Genomic DNA, 17,886 nt, shown 5'->3' on the forward strand with positions numbered 1-17,886 from the left:
TCAAAGTGCTCACCACACATCTAGATAAGTTCCTTAGGGGGTCTAGTTTCCAAAATGGTGTCATTTGTGGGGGGTTTCCACTGTTTTGGTACATCAGGAGTTTTCCAAACGCGACATGGTGTCCGATCTCAATTCCAGCCAAAAACGTCAAATGGCGCTGCTTCCCTTCCGAGCTCTGCCATGCGCCCAAATAGTGGTTTACCCCCACATGTGGGGTATCAGCGTACTCAGAACAAATTGCACAATAACTTTTACGGTCCTGTTACCCTTGGAAAAATAAGAATTGAGGGTGAAAAGATCATTTTTGTGGAAAAAATATGATTTTTTAACTGTATGGCTTTATGTTATAAACTTCTGTGAAGCCCATGGGGGTTCAAAGTTCTCACCACACATCTAGATAAGTTCCTTAGGGGGTCTAGTTTCCAAAATGGTGTCATTTGTGGGGGATTTCCACTGTTTTGGTACATCAGGGGTTTTCCAAATGCGACATGGTGTCCGATCTCAATTCCAGCCAAAAACGTCAAATGGCGCTGCTTCCCTTCCGAGCTCTGCCATGCGCCCAAATAGTGGTTTACCCCCACATGTGGGGTATCAGCATACTCAGGATAAATTGCACAATAACTTTTAGGGTCCTGTTACCCTTGGAAAAATAAGAATTGAGGGTGAAAAGATCATTTTTGTGGAAAAAATATGATTTTTTAATTGTATGGCTGTATGTTATAAACTTCTGTGAAGCCCATGGGGGTTCAAAGTTCTCACCACACATCTAGATAAGTTCCTTAGGGGGTCTAGTTTCCAAAATGGTGTCATTTGTGGGGGGATTCCACTGTTTTGGTACATCAGGGGTTTTCCAAACGCGACATGGTGTCCGATCTCAATTCCAGCCAAAAATGTCAAATGGCATTGCTTCCCTTCCGAGCTCTGCCATGCGCCCAAATAGTGGTTTACCCCCACATGTGGGGTATCAGCGTACTCAGGACAAATTGCACAATAACTTTTAGGGTCCTGTTACCCTTGGAAAAATAAGAATTGAGGGTGAAAAGATCATTTTTGTGGAAAAAATATGATTTTTTAATTGTATGGCTGTATGTTATAAACTTCTGTGAAGCCCATGGGGGTTCAAAGTTCTCACCAAACATCTAGATAAGTTCCTTAGGGGGTCTAGTTTCCAAAATGGTGTCATTTGTGGGGGGTTTCCACTGTTTTGGTACATCAGGGGTTTTCCAAACGCGACATGGTGTCCGATCTCAATTCCAGCCAAAAACGTCAAATGGCATTGCTTCCCTTCCGAGCTCTGCCATGCGCCCAAATAGTGGTTTACCCCCACATGTGGGGTATCAGCGTACTCAGGACAAATTGCACAATAACTTTTAGGGTCCTGTTACCCTTGGGAAAATAAAAATTGGGGTGAAAAGATCATTTTTGTGGAAAAAATATGATTTTTTAATTGTACCGCTGTACGTTATAAACTTCTGTAAAGCCCTTGTGGGTTCAAAGTTCTCACCACATATCTAGATAAGTTCCTTGGGGGGTCTAGTTTCCAAAATGGGGTCACTTGTAGGGAGTTTCCACTGTTTAGGTACATCAGGGACTCTCCAAACGTGACATGGCGTCCGATCTGAATTCCAGCCAATTTTGCATTGAAAAAGTCAAACGGCGCTCCTTTCATTCTGAGCTCTGCCATGCGCCGAAACAGTCGTTCCCCCCCACAAATCAGGTATCAGCGTACTCAGGACAAATTGCACAATAACTTTTGCAGTCTAATTTCTCCTGTTACCCTTGGTAAAATAAAAAAAATTGAACCTGAAGTATTTTTTTTGTGAAAAAAAGTTAGATGTTCATTTCTTTTTAAATATTCAAAAAAATTCCTGTGACGCACCTAATGGGTTAATAAACTTCTTGAATGTGGTTTTGAGCACCTTAAGGGGTTCAGTTTTTAGAATGGTGTCACTTTTGGGTATTTTCTATCATATAGACCCCTCAAAGTGGCTTCAAATGTGATGTGGTCCTAAAAATAAAATGGTGTTGTAAAAATGAGAAATCGCTGGTCAACTTTTAACCCTTATAACTTCCTAACAAAAAAAAATTTTGGTTCCAAAATTGTGCTGATGTAAAGTAAACATGTGGGAAATGTTACTTATCAAGTTTTTTGTGTGCCGTATCTCTGTGATTTAAGGGCATAAAAATTCAAAGTTGGAAAATTGCGAAATTTTCAAAATTTTTGCCAAATTTCCATTTTTTTCACAAATAAACGCAAGTTATTTGAATGAAATTTTACCACTAACATGAAGTACAATATGTCACGAGAAAACAATGTCAGAATCACTGGGATCAATGGAAGTGTTCCAGAGTTATGACCTCATAAAGGTACAGTGGTCAGAATTGTAAAAATTGGCCCGGTCATGAACGTGCAAACCACCCTTGGGGGTGAAGGGGTTAAAGCAAGCTAAAAAAAAAGTTTTTAAAAATATTTAAAAAAAAAAAAAAATCTTCAAATCACCCCCCTTTTGCCCCATTAAAAGTAAGACCATTTAAAAAATTACACGTTTGGTATCGTTGCATTCAGAAACACCCGATCTATCAAAATATAAACTAAATTTAAAAAAGCAAAAAAATAAAATAAAGCAAAAAAAAAACTAAAATGCAAAAAAAAAATCCCAAGGTCCTGAAGGGTTTAAGGCATCATAGGGCATGGATACAGTAAGTACTCACTATACACACTCCTCAGCACTTTAATTGACAGCTCACTCTGCAGCACTTCTGTGCAAAGCTGACTGTCAACCAGGTGTCGGGGCGTGATACACTATGACTGCAAGTCGGCGGCTCCCTGGAGGAAAGAGTTTAATGTTCTCCCTGTAGCGGCACCATCATACCACTATTTATCTGTTGATTAACCCTATATCTATAGGTGAATAGTAAACAGAATTTTCCAAGTTGACAGGTTCCCTTTAATCTTGAAGTGAAAGTCATTTCAGCTGCAAAACCATGTGGCCATTACAATTGGCCGTGCTGTCTTGCAACTGAAACAGCTGTTTGCCTTCAAAAATTAAGTGATTTTGCAGGGAAAACCGTAAAAGGACGGCAGCGGTAAAGGGTTACCAAGGTCAAAAGCCGCACAATGACAGATTCAGGTGAACGCAGCTGAACAACTGGCCAATGATGTAGGAACATTAAGATCTAATGCTCTGCATTTGAAAAGTTTGCCCCGATGCCCGGTTTGTACCTTAATCAGCAGAACCGTACTGATCATAATAATAATCTTTATATAGCGCCAACATATTCCACAGCACTTTACAGTTTAACAGTTTCAAAACACAAGTCACAAGTAACAAGGTTAACAATACATCATCAGTCACATCATGCAGAAACTGGGCTAAAATATCCCATCCAGACATGGGGGTTAACCCTGGCCTCAGCCAGGAGTCGTGGATGTTCTCCTCAGCCGGACAGTGCTACCCACCTTCTGCTTGAAGTGCTTGTTCGCAGATGCTCTACAGAGGAAGCTCGCGGCTGCTTTGCAGAGTTTCATGTTCTCATCTATCTGGAACGTGGCCACGAGCTTCAGGAACTGCGGCAGGGGCTGGAGCCGTGAGATCTGCTTCGCTTTCAGCTTTTTGATTTTCTTCAGGCGCCCGGGAAGCTGCAGGTCTCCAATGAGAGTGACTGCATGGTTGGGAAAGAGACACATGATTCTGACAACTTGTACAATGCTCGGTGGTCTCTGGCATGTTTGTGAGAAGTGCAGAGCCTAGTTTTTAGGAGTGTCATTCACCCAAAATGTTGCTGATAGCGCAGTGATACTAAGAGACTCTATACCGGCTCTGTGTATTCTCTTGTTGCGCAGTTGAATGTATCTGCTGTTCTAAGTCATAATCCATTTCATCTAGTGGAGTGACTTCGACTGTGGCTACACAGTGACTTTAGCTGGGCCACCTGTGTGGGGGGGATATATATATGTACAGTGTGTCCGTAAAGTCATGGTGCACTTTTTACCAGTCACTGGAAAGCACAAAAGACAATAGAAATGTGAAATCTGCTCCAAATGAAAGAAAAACTCTCCCAGTTTCATATCTATTCAGTGCAGTTCGATGTGGGCTCCATTTGTTGCCCAACACACATCCAAACGATAGTGAAGTTCTTGCCACACACGGGTAAGGAAGGACGTCTGGTGAATAACATCTGTGATTCTCTGTTTTAAGTGATTAATGTCGTTGATACGTTCAATGTACATGCTGCCACATCATCCTACAGAAACTGGGAGAGTTTCTCTTTTATTTGGAGCAGATTTCACATTTCTATCGTGTTTAGTTGCTTTCCAGTGACTGGTCAAAAGTGCACCATGACTTTTTGGACACACTGATATCTATAATATAATGGGCTAAGCGTCACTCTGTCCGAAGCCTTTATAAACTGTGCAAGTGCGACGCGCCTGCGCAGTCTGGCTCCAGACAAAATGACGCACCCCCCAGGAGATCGCGGAAGACGCCCCCCCCGGAGATCGCGATAGACGCACCCCCCCGCCGGCACGACACCTTACCGATTCGGTGTGGCCGCGGGGTCTTGCGTCTTGCTATGATGACAGGAGAGGGCGGGTTGTTGCTCCAGAAGCGGCGCATGCGCAGTCCGCGCTTTCTGGCGCCATTTTGGGGAAGACACACTGCAGAGAGGAATGTGCAGGCGCCGATTCTGGAGCAACAACCCGCCCTCTCCTGTCATCACAGCAGGCACAGGGGGATGAGGGGTACCATGCATACCAGGATTGGGGGATGAGGGGTACCATGCATACCAGGATAGGGGGTGAGGGGACCATACATACCAGGATAGGGATGAAGGAGTACCATGCATACCAGGATTGGAGGATGAGGGTGTGATGGTGTGATATGTTATGTGGATGTCATTTTTTGTATATTCCTATTTTTAACAATTCCAGGTATTTTCATAGTGTTTTTCTTATTACATTGTAAGTCTACAGCCTCACTGTATTTGTCTCTTGATGACCCCCTGTAGTGCATTAAACCCTAAGGCCTTTTGTTCTCCTCTGGGAGGCAACTTGTTTGACTACCCCTGGACAAGGAAGGGGGTGGGGGGGAAGAACGGCAGCTGGACACGTCAGTTCTGGTAGAGAGAAGATGGTGAAAAGGCTGCATTTCAGAGAGAAGGACCCATTTTTATCCTCTGGTGCTAGAGTTTTGAAATATCGTTTCCCTGGACATTTTATCCTGATACTGGACTGTATTCTTATTCTGGAGTATCTTATCCTTTGTGTGGTGGACTGAATATGGACCTTTTCGTATTTTTGCCTGAATAAAGGTCTTGGAATTGTTCACTCTTCACTTGCTCTGTTGATTGTGTGATACCAGAGAAGGACCCCGTGACAGAGGGGTACCATGCATACCAGGATAGGGGGTGAGGGGACCATACATAACAGGATAGGGATGAGGGAGTACCATGCATACCAGGATTTGGGGATGAGGGGTACTATGCATACCAGGATAGGGGATGAGGGGACCATGCATACCAGGATAGGGGGGTGAGAGGATCATGCATACCAGGATTGGAGGGATGAGGGGTACCATGCATACCAGGATTGGGGGATGAGGGGTACCATGCATACCAGGATTGGGGGTGAGAGGACCACACATACCAGGATAGGGATGAGGGAGTACCATGCATACCAGGACTGGGGGGTGAGAGGACCATGCATACCAGAATTGGGGGATGAGGGTTACCATGCATACCAGGATTGGGGGATGAGAGGACCATGCATACCAGGATAAGGAGTGAGGGGACCATGCATACCAGGATCGTGGGATGAGGGAGTACCATGCATACCAGGATAGGGGATGAGGGGACCATGCATACCAGGATAGGGGGGTGAGAGGATCATGCATACCAGGATTGGAGGGATGAGGGGTACCATGCATACCAGGATTGGGGGATGAGGGGTACCATGCATACCAGGATTGGGGGTGAGAGGACCATACATACCAGGATAGGGATGAGGGAGTACCATGCATACCAGGACTGGGGGGTGAGAGGACCATGCATACCAGGATAGGGGATGAGGGGACCATGCATACCAGGATAGGGGGGTGAGAGGATCATGCATACCAGGATTGGAGGGATGAGGGGTACCATGCATAGCAGGATTTGGGGATGAGGGGTACCATGCATACCAGGATAGGGGATGAGGGGACCATGCATACCAGGATAGGGGGGTGAGAGGATCATGCATACCAGGATTGGAGGGATGAGGGGTACCATGCATACCAGGATTGGGGGATGAGGGGTACCATGCATACCAGGATTGGGGGTGAGAGGACCATACATACCAGGATAGGGATGAGGGAGTACCATGCATACCAGGACTGGGGGGTGAGAGGACCATGCATACCAGAATTGGGGGATGAGGGTTACCATGCATACCAGGATTGGGGGATGAGAGGACCATGCATACCAGGATAAGGAGTGAGGGGACCATGCATACCAGGATTGTGGGATGAGGGAGTACCATGCATACCAGGATAGGGGATGAGGGGACCATGCATACCAGGATAGGGGGGTGAGAGGATCATGCATACCAGGATTGGAGGGATGAGGGGTACCATGCATACCAGGATTGGGGGGTGAGGGGTACCATGCATACCAGGATTGGGGGATGAGGGGTACCATGCATACCAGGATTGGGGGTGAGAGGACCATACATACCAGGATAGGGATGAGGGAGTACCATGCATACCAGGACTGGGGGGTGAGAGGACCATGCATACCAGGATTGGGGGATGAGGGTTACCATGCATACCAATATTGGGGGATGAGAGGACCATGCATACCAGGATAAGGAGTGAGGGGGCCATGCATACCAGGATAGGGGGTGAGGGGACCATGCATACCAGGATAGGAATGAGGGGTGCCATGCATACCAGGATAGGAGGGTGGTAGCACATACCAGGATGGGAGACCATATATCAATAAAAATGCTCGCCACCCGGGCGTAGAACGGGTTTATAGCTAGTATATATATATTCATTTGGGACAATCTATTACTGTGGACAGTACTGCAAGCGCCAAGGAACGGCGGCCTGTCTGATCTTCCCCATCACATAGCTCACCTTCTCGGGTAAGTGCTGCAAAGTGTTTTTCCAGATCGACCACATGGTATCTCCGCAGGTAGCCATAAAATAGGAAGATGGAGATAATTGATCCTGGAATCTCATTGGCTGCCGTTACCCCACCAAATCCAAATATCTGCTCTAGCGTTCTTCTAAACACTGTGAGGAACAAAGTAGATTGTTATCACACGTGGCAAATTCCATCTATCTGTACAGCCATATTTTTGCAAATCATCAATGTAACTATAAATATGAAGTTTTCCTTTACCCCTTCCTTACCATTTACTGACATACTGAAGCCACAGCCCCCACTCTAATCCCCCAATACTGAAGTTGCAGTGCCGGTCTGTACAGTCCTCACATCTGTGGCGGGATTATTCTCTCCATGATTGATTTGATCTCATAGTGGATAAACGCGATTTCCAGAGCAGATTTTATTTACATCCTGCTTCATGGTCTGGCCGAGGGTAATGGGTTTAGCACTTGTAGGGAAGGGCACCAAGAAACCCGATGAATAGGAGGAAGGTTCCTAATGTGTCCTGCAGACTCCTCATGGTGTCCTGACAAGTGCATGTCCCACATCCCCTGCAGGGATCACTCACAGCAGGGGCAGCCACAAGTTATTCCACCAGATTTCCTGTGTCAGAGGAATAGACAGAGACAGGTACATACACAGGGGGTAACATGATCCCTGGTGCATGGAGGAGGCGGCAGGACAGGTCATTTCCTCTTGTGGTCTCCCATCACATGTAGCTCCTGTTTTGTCTGCAGACCTCATTAATATCCCAGTCAAAACTGCTTTAGAAAAAGAAAACTTCCTTTACACACTCTAAGGTTGACTAGTGTTCTATGGACATGTCTTAAAGGGGACATGTCACTGGATTTTTTAATTTAAGCCGAGTACCTACTCCACTTGGAGCGGCTCTACTGATTCTGGAACAGTTATTCTTCTTCTGTGCCCCTCCATTACAAAGTTATGTCCCCAGTAGGGATGAGCGAGCACTAAAATGCTTGCAAGCCTCTTTCACACATCAGTGTTTTCCAATCAGTTGCAATCAGCCAAAGTTGGAAAAAAAACGATCTTGTACAGATTGTGAAAAACTGATGCGATGGATCAGTTTTTTCAACGGATCTGTTGCAGCAGGTGTAGCTTGAGGTCAGTTTTGTCCCTTGTACTTCTGGAGAGAGAAAGAGAGAGAGAGGACAGCGACGGATCCTGCGCCCATAGGCTTCCATTATAGCCAACAACGGATGACGCTGGATCACTCGCTGTCCGACTTTTCGACGTAGACAAAAAACGTCCCTATGTCCGTTGTCTCCAGCCGACGGACAAAGAATTTCCGACGGATCCGTCGAACGACGGATGAAACATGAGGCCATCTGTCACAATCTATGAGAAAAAACGTATCCAGCGGCATCAGTTGCTGGATCCGTTTTTTACAAAAAATGACGGATTGTGACTGATGGCAAAAAACTGATGTGTGGAAGAGGCCTTACTCAAGCTGAGCAATTAGTAATGCTCGGATGCTCGTTTCAAGTATAATGGGAGTCCATGGGAAATCTGAGCATTTTTCCAGCAGACCCTACAGGGAGGTCTGGGGGGCAGTGTAAATGTTGAAATGGATGGAAAAAGTGCTGAATGGAAGGAGAACAGGATGGGGAAGACCCCTGGAAGCATCACTGACTCTCAGATCACTGCTGAGAGCAATGATGTCACACTTTAAGGACTGACAAAAAAACATTCAAAATTGAAAAGAAATTTATAGTTCACATGAAAATATGTCAAGAAACATTCTTTCGTGTATAATGACTTGTATATTAGGAACATTTTAAAAAAGTATTTAAAAAAATAATTTAAGTAAACCAAACTTGAAATTTTTATTAAAAAAAAATGGAAATTTCAGTGTAATTTATGAAGGAAGCAAGAACTGCCAAAAATTTGATAGAAGAGGGGCTGTGATACACCCGGTATTAGACATAAATGAGGGCCTCATACACATTCTGTTCAAATTGTCATGTAGTGGTACTCCTAGATTCACAAAGGCTATGCAATAAGTGCAAAGCTGGCCAAAAATTACAAGCAGGGTCATCCATACACCCTTGAAGGCACTAACTGTAGTATCAAATATCGTGAACAAAGTGTACGTGTGGTTATTCTACACTCAAAGACTTTGCGCACAGTGCAAAGCCAGGAAAAAAATATAAGGAGGGTCATCCAGTCATCCATAGGCCCTTGAAGACAACAACTGGCAGGCCTCATTCAAATATTGAAGATTAAAAACACTTTATGTGCTGCGGTCATCTGATGGTTGGGGCTATTCCAAGCTTTGTTCATTTTTTAATCAGAATTATACTGTCAGCATTTTCTGTTGACAGGTGAAAGCGCCTGTCTGCTATTACCGGCCTGGCAGCACTAAAAACCTGCTCAGACAAGACGCTAGCGGCAGAGCAGCACAACACCTCCAAGGCATAGAGGGACAGCTCATGCCAGGTGTCCAGATTTGAGATTCAATAGCTAAAGGTTACAGAGGAATTAGCGAGTACGCTGGTTTTGTCAGCCAGGTATTGCTTGACCATCTTTAAAAACATTTCCCTCCTTGTCAAAAATACCCTGTCATCAGGGTATAGACGTTGGGAATTTGTCATGAAATTGGCAGAGTTCTTTGACAGTGCCTCTACTGTACCTGCTGTGTGTCTCCCTCGCCTAACCTCCTTGGTTGGGCAAGGAAGATAGCGTTGTTTCGGTGGGACTCGGCCCCAGCCTCCACAATGTTCACCCAGCCATCAGGAAAATGTAGCATCCCTGGCCACAGGCACTTGTCCACGTGTCAGCTGTTAAGTGTACAATCTCAGTAAGTGAGTTGGTAAGGGCACGGGTGATGTTCCTGGACAAGTGTTGGTGGCGGAGTACCAAGTGAAAGCTGCCGCCATGAGTGACGTAAATCCTCCATGTCTACAAGCCTAAACGGCAACATTTCCACGGCAAGCAGCCTGGAAATGTGCCCGTTTAGCGCTTAAGCCTGTGGGTGGCTGGGAACTTTCTTTTTCGTTCCAAGGCCTATGGTAGGGACAGCTGAACGCTCTGCTTGGACAAGATTCTGGAAGTGCCTGATGATGGTGCTTCAGAATGTGCAAGGACAGGTGCAGGACAGGAGGAAGCCAGTGTCATGGACAGGGGATTGGGAAGCACCTAGCACAGGGAAAGAGGCAGTGGTGTCACCCGCATCAATCGTGGACCCATGCATTCGGCCCACCGAGTCGGGTGCTTATATGACATGTGCTTGATCATGCTGGTGGTGGTTGGGCTCTTAGTGGTCAGGCCCCTGCTGATCTTGGCATGGCACTGGTTGCAAATTACTTTTTTTTCTCAGAAGTCTCTTTAAAAAAAGTCCCAGACTGGGCATCACCTAACTCTGTGAAACAGTTGCCCGCCTTCCGCTCTGGTAACTCCACTACCTCTTCCTGCCAGTTTCTGTGCTGCATGCTAGTTTCCCGGGTTGGGTTGGTGACTTCTGTCATCCATCACCTCGTCTTCCACCGCCACACCCTAGTTCTCCTGACTTGGTGACTCAACAACAACCTGACTTATCAGCATCTGTGTCTAATCATCTACCTCCTTAGACAAAATTTGCCGTTCCCCACCATAAATTTCTTGTGACCATGGCTACTCTAAGTTTTGTGCATCACTACACAGCATCTCCTTCTGTCCCTCTTGGAACATGCAGAGTGAGATGTCACAATCAAAAAATTATGTTGTAAAGAGCACCCTGGATTGACCTAATATGGGATCACTGGTCTCTGGGGACTCAACATGGTGGGAGCAAGTAGGATCTGGGTGAGGATTAACTGATCCAGACATGGCTGGTGAGACTGGACCATGTGAAAAACTGGGTGGTGCTGGCAAGCATACTGGAAGCATTATCTGCTATCAATCCGACTCCCTTTTCGCACTGGTGTGGCTTGAGAAGTGGTGTCCCACTCCTTCCTGCAAAGTGGGACAGGAAGATACAGTATGTGTTGTGGACGGGCGTGTTTATCGTGCTCCAGCAACAGGTGTAGTCATAGCTGTCCAAGGTCCGCGGCATCTGTGTGCACCATCATCAGCACTTCCACTTCTATGTCCCTTATCACACGCCTTATGCATTTTCTAATTGCTAGGTCTCCGGATAACAAGTTTCCTTTATTAACTGAAATAAAAAAATTTTAATGTACAAAAAAATGTGGTCAACTTTAGCAGGTCAAGCAGTTTGTAAAAATTTTCAACCACCGTACTGGAACTCTAACAATGTTAAACTCTATGCATGACTATTTAAATCCACAAAAAAGTTGACATTTTTTTTTGGAGTTTTACATATCATCGTAATGTAACAATAATCCAATCCAGAAAAAAAATTTTGAACCATTTTTTCTTTTCGAGCTCTACATACCACTGTAATATAACACTAAACACTTAAATTGTATGGATGTGTGGTACGTGTGCCAACTGGGGTGGTGGTTCCTTCTCATGCACGAAAAGACTGGAGTCAGATGCAGAAGAACGTTCAATCAGGTCCTCTTTATTGGGTGTCTTCTCCGACATCCACAGCAGTACGACAGCTCCTGCACACTGGCCTGGGTACCTGTCACCTCCTCCTTCTCCTGTTGCGACGGCCCTCTAGGTTCTTTCACTGTGGCTGCCGTTAGGCCCACGGCCACAGCACTTCCCCTGGTCGAGTCCGTCCATCTGCTGTGACACTTACTACGTCTTCGGTGTCCAGCCTTCCAGTACCCCAGTGCACCATTATTAGCAAGATGCATAACTTTGGAACAAAGGGACACAGAAGAAAAATAAAAAGTGTTCCAGAATCACCGAGCAGCACCAAGTGGAGGAGGTACTCAGTTTAATAAATCCAGAGAAAGGAGCTTGTCAAAGGATTTTTAGCCCTTTGGATGCATACACCTAAGCAATGATTGGCTGATGGGCAGACTGATGGGCATACGGCCAGCAGAACCAATAGAACAATTTACTGGTGTGGACCACAGGCACTGGACTCTCTCCTCACCTGCCTCCAGTTGTCCTGGGTATTTGGCTTTGATCTTCAGCACAAACATTTTCTTGAGCTGATTGAAGAAAACATCTGAAGTGCAGAACCATGGACACTCCGGCTGGATGCAGCTTTCCCACAACTTAAGGAAATGTCGGATCTTTTTGGTCTTCGGGAATACTGTATAGAAAAACAGATACGAAATAATGTAACAATGGCTGTATGACTAGTACTGTGAAAAAGATTTAGGCAGGTGTGGAAAGAATGCTTGCAGAAATTAAAGCCCTGATCTCAGCATCACTGAGTTCTTCTGGGATTACATGAGGAGCTAGAAGGATTTGCACCAGCAACATCCACAGAAGATCTGTGGTCAGTTCTCCAAGATGTTTGGCACAACCACCCTGCCGAGTTCCTTCAAAAACTGTGCAAGTGTATCTAGAAGTGATGAAGGCAAAGATTGATCTTTTGTTCATTCAGTTTGCTCTTTGAGAAACGATTAAGACTCCTATGTCTAAAAGCATTCCTAAATTGCAGTATTTTGTCTACTTCATCCTAATACTTTTACACAGTATTCTCTATATATCTAACCTCACCAGGGCATTCCAGGGTAAGGCTATGGTCACATTCTCTCATCCTAGAAAATCAAGCCGATGATGCTAGTCACACTCTGATCAGAATGTAATCATAGTATGATACGATTTTCTCACATCTGAGGAAGGAAAAAAAAGTCTCCTCTTCTCCATTCTGTCAGTCCATGAAAATTGGACTGCATGCAGATGTCATCTGAGTGTGATCCGATTTTTTCCACTGACTCATAGACATGAATGGCAGAGTGCGAGCAATAGAATGCAACTTGGGCAAGCTACGATTTTTATCTCGGACTGATTCAGTCCGAGGAAGAAATTGGATATGTGCACAACCCCATAGAATAATATCAGTCCGAGCGCTATCCGTCAAAACAAGGGATAACACTGGTATGATTTTTACGGTGATCTGCCTGAGCCTAAACATGAATCAATGAATAAAGCAGGCGAATACGTACTGTCCTCAATGGAGACCTTTTCTTGTGCTTTCTGGATATAAATTATGGACAGATCCTCCAGAACCTCCCTCTGCCAGGACAATTCCTCCAGGAGATGATGCTGTATAATCCTGGCAGTGTTTGGTGAGGTCAGTTTCTGTAATATAATGTTCTTATTCGGTTAATATATCTCAATTTTATGGAGTCCCACAGCCTGATACAGATAGGATTGCTGCATAACATCTGCATCTACTCCTGCTTCTAAAGCCACGTTCACACATTCCGTATTTGGTTAGTGTTTTCCATCAGGATTTGTAAGCCAAAACCAGGAGTGGGTGATAAATACAGAAGTGGTGACGTGTTTCCATTATACTTTTCCTCTGAGTGTTCTGCTCCTGATTTTGGCTTATACAGTTGTGGCCAAAAGTATTGACACCCCTGCAATTCTGTCAGATAATACTCAGTTTCTTCCTGAAAATTATTGCAAACACAAATTCTTTGTTATTATTATCTTCATTTAATTTGTCTTAAATGAAAAAAAACACAAAATGAATTGTCCTAAAGCCAAATTGGATATAATTCCACACCAAACATAAAAAAAGAGGGTGGACAAAAGTATTGGCACTGTTCGAAAAATCTTGTGATGCTTCTCTAATTTGTGTAATTAACAGCACCTGCAACTTACCTGTGGCACCTAACAGGTGTTGCCAATAACTAAATCACACTTGCAGCCAGTTGACATGGATTAAAGTTGACTCATCCTCTGTCCTGTGTCCTTGTGTGTACCACATTGAGCATGGAGAAAAGAAAGAAGACCAAAGAACTGTCTGAGGACTTGAGAAACCAAATTATGAGGAAGCATGAGAAATCTCAAGGCTACAAGTCCATCTCCAAAGACCTGAATGTTCCTGTGTCTACCGTGCGCAGTGTCATCAAGAAGTTTAAAGCCCATGGCACTGTGGCTAACCTCCCTAGATGTGGACGGAAAAGAAAAATTGACAAGAGATTTCAACGCAAGATTGTGTGTTGTGAGTTCATTTTTCCCTTCACCATTGAGGTCTGATGAACTCCCTCCTCTGGTGAAGGAAGGTAGTGAGGCTGATTACCAAACACATGGGCAGCTAGATGATGACTGGGTGGCTGGAATTGAGGACTGGATATAAGGCTGCCGACGCCCTTCTTCCTGGCTGGTGATTTTCCTGCTGGATTCTTGGAGACCAGTCTGATTCCTGCATCTCAAAGCTAAGTTTTTCTGCTCTGCTTTGTACTCTTCAGTTTTGTTTTGCCTTGTTTTTTGGGAGTTCTGCCATCCCCGGCCGGGGGTGAGCTGAATTCCATTTTTGTCTCTGATCTGTTGATCTTTTGCGCTGTCTTCAGAATATACCTGAGTGCTGATATAGTCTTTTGAAGCCTAGCGACTTCAGGGCCTGTTTTTCCTATCAGTCGGTTGGCCCATTTTGATAGGGTTTTTGCGGATGTCCGATGTAGTTAGCCTGGGCCCCATCATTTGCTCAACCTATCTTTCTATCTGTGTTAGTGTTTTCATCTTGCTTCACCGTCATTATATGTTGGGGGCTGCCTATTGCTTTGGGGTCTGCTCTGGGGCAGTTTAGTTTTTCCCCTTTCTGTCTTTCGGCTATATAGTTCTCCGGCTGTGATCGAGGGGTCTAGGGCACCGTAGGAACCCCCCCACGGCTACTGCTAGTTGTTGTGGATAGGTTCAGGGGTCTGCAATCCGATAGCTGCCAACCTCTCTGGTTTTTCTGGACTTAGCTGGTATTTTGTTTTTTCCTCCTTCGGTGACTCATCATAACAATTGTGCGGATGTTGGATAAAGAACCTCGACTAACATCCAAACAAGTTCAAGCTGCCCTGCAGTCCGAGGGTACAACATTGTCAACCCATACTATCCGTCGGCGTCTGAATGAAAAGGGACTGTATGGTAGGAGACCCAGGAAGACCGCACTTCTTACCCTGAGACATAAAAAAGCCAGGCTGGAGTTTGCCAAAACTTACCTGAAAAAGCCTAAAACATTTTGGAAGAATGTTCTCTGGTCAGATGAGACAAAAGTAGAGCTTTTTGGGCAAAGGCATCAACATAGAGTTTGCAGGAGAAAAAAGAAAAGAGGCATTCAAAGAAAAGAACACGGTTCCTACAGTCAAACATGACGGAGGTTCCCTGATGTTTTGGGGTTGCTTTGCTGCCTCTGGCACTGGACTGCTTGACCGTGTGCATGGCATTATGAAGTCAGAAGACTACCAACAAATTTTGCAGCATAATGTAGGGCCCAGTGTGAGAAATCTGGGTCTCCCTCAGAGGTCATGGGTCTTCCAGCAGGACAATGACCCAAAACACACTTCAAAAAGCACTAGAAAATGGTTTGAGAGAAAGCACTGGAGACTTCTAAGGTGGCCAGCAATGAGTCCAGACCTGAATCCCATAGAACACCTGTGGAGAGATCTAAAAATGGTAGTTTGGAGAAGGCACCCTTCAAATATCAGGGACCTGGAGCAGTTTGCCAAAGCAGAATGGTCTAAAATTCCAGCAGAGCATTGTAAGAAACTCATTGATGGTTACCGGAAGCGGTTGGTCGCAGTTATTTTGGCTAAAGGCTGTGCAACCAAGTATTAGGCTGAGGGTGCCAATACTTTTGTCTGGCCCATTTTTGGAGTTTTGTGTGAAATGATCAATGTTTTGCTTTTTGCTTCATTCTCTTTTGTGTTTTTTCATTTAAGACAAATTAAATGAAGATAATAATACCAAAGAATTTGTGTTTGCAATCATTTTCAGGAAGAAACTGAGTATTATCTGACAGAATAGCAGGGGTGTCAATACTTTGGGCCACAACTGCAGATACTGAGGTAAAAACTGATCAAATACTGATAGCGTGAACATGGCGTAAAGCCCCCTTCTCACATAGCGAGTTTGCTAGCGATATCGCTAAAGCATCACTGATTTTGTGACGCAACAGCGACACCGGCCCCCTGCTGGATATTGCTGATCGCATGTGAGTCGCCCTCCCAGGGCTGTGTGATACTCGGTACCGGGCCAGCAACTCAGAGGGGAAGGTGTCACAGCAGCAGTGACCCGGTCCGTGGCCCTGGGCGCCCAATGTAAAAAGGGGAATTGAATGGTGGAATGTAGTTGATTAAATGAATAGTTCGTGACGCCACCTGTGGTGTTCGGCAATGGAGATGTAAGCCGACGCTGCAGACAGATCCTCTCGGACAGATGGTGTGGTGCAGAAATGATGTTATAGCCCTCCACAGGCAGGGCTGTAGTCCCAGGGCAGAGTAGGTGAAGTGACACGTAGATGGTGTAGTGTCTGGCGCAAGGGATGTGGCAGTGCTGGGCAGGTTCTCGCAGGAATGAGTGGAGGACACCAGGGCTTGTAGTTCCAAAGCTTTACTCACAGTCTGTAGTACACACAGGTGCCTGCCTCCGTGCTGTGTCCTCCGGGTCAGGGACCCAGTCAACCTCCAGGCCAGATGGAATACTCCTTTCCAACACTCCGCCAACATGTACCTTTCTGAACGTCTCCTCTTATAGCGCCTTTAAATGAAGTACTCCTAGTACTGAGTTACACTGGAGTTCCTCCTGTCAGATGTTCCTATGAACTCTACTTGTACGGCAGACAGCTGTAGCCTGCTTCGGGGACTCCTTGCTACTAAGTCCCGGCTCACTATTATGTTGCTGTTGTGCCCCCAAGTCTTGTGTGGGAATAAAGTGGTCACTACTTCTATTCCTCCGGTGTCTGCTGCAGGACCATTAGTATCCTTGCGCTTAGAACTTCTAGGAAGGGTTCTCCTCTAACCCACGTCCTCTGTTCCCTGTTACTCCTCACGTTCCGTACTGATCTTCCTCTCTATGGAGAGTCAGGCTTTCAGTCTATGTTGCTCTCTCTCTTCCTTTCCCGTGCCAGCAGACCCAGGTCACTGGGACCTGCTGCAGCACTTCCATCCATCTATCCCTCTCTCCGGGGATCTTCTTCTCTCCAACTCTCTAACCAACTGACTTCTCAGTCCTCAACTCTTCCTGCTCTCTGTAATATCAACTAACTCCACCCACCTCCCAGCACGGTTCGTGTTCCAAGCAGGGAGCCACCAATGGGTGCTTTGCTATACTGAAAGCAGGGAGCCGCCGAAGGTGCTTTGCTACACTACTTTGTGGTGTGGGGTGCAGGTGTTGGAGTGTGGTCAGGTGTCTCCACCTTACCTGGATGGTGGGGTACCACACCTCAGGAGGAGGTGCGACTGAGCCTCAGGGGCGCCACACATGCGAACATCCTTGGGCATTTTTTTCTCGCTGGCGTCCTGCTGGCATCCTGATGGTGCCGACTAGCGACGCATGGACGCAGGTGGAAGTCGTCATCATCACTGCCGTGTGACAAGTAACGACCGCCGACGGGCTGCTGAGTCGCTGGTGAGATCTGCCTGTTTGACAGCTCACTAGCGACCATTTAGCGATGCACCAGCGATCCTGACTGGGTTGTATCGTTGTCGGGATTGCTGGTGCATCGCTATATGTAACAGGACCCACTGCCTATAACTTGTATCTCATGAAGCTAAGTTGCGACAAATGTGTCTGGCAGCAGCTATTCTTTATCTTATAGAAATATCCAGCTTGTAGCAGCGGTTTTTTTTCTGTGTCCAAAATGATGTTTTACAGTAGCATCAAAATGAGCTGGACTTCAAAATGCTCAAGCATACGCTTAGTTTTTTCCCTTGT

The 17,886-nt window shown here is 45.6% G+C and overlaps 1 protein-coding gene across 4 annotated transcripts in view; it reads right to left on the reverse strand.

Annotated features, from left to right (window-relative positions):
• RIPOR3 (RIPOR family member 3) overlaps positions 1-17,886 on the reverse strand; it is a 234,104-nt gene that overhangs the window by 27,579 nt on the left and 188,639 nt on the right. For all 4 annotated transcript variants that reach the window (XM_073580601.1, XM_073580602.1, XM_073580600.1 and 1 more), the window contains 4 exons: positions 13,179-13,314; positions 12,155-12,316; positions 7,113-7,271; positions 3,461-3,663 (listed from right to left, as the gene is read on the reverse strand). In XM_073580601.1, coding sequence (XP_073436702.1) covers positions 3,461-3,663; positions 7,113-7,271; positions 12,155-12,316; positions 13,179-13,314 — 660 coding nt within the window. The remainder of the gene's footprint in view (positions 1-3,460; positions 3,664-7,112; positions 7,272-12,154; positions 12,317-13,178; positions 13,315-17,886) is intronic.

This window comes from Dendrobates tinctorius, unplaced genomic scaffold (assembly GCF_039654945.1).
Source record: "Dendrobates tinctorius isolate UK_male_01 unplaced genomic scaffold, ASM3965494v1 ptg000065l, whole genome shotgun sequence".
In the NCBI taxonomy this organism is placed as follows: Eukaryota; Metazoa; Chordata; class Amphibia; order Anura; family Dendrobatidae; genus Dendrobates; species Dendrobates tinctorius.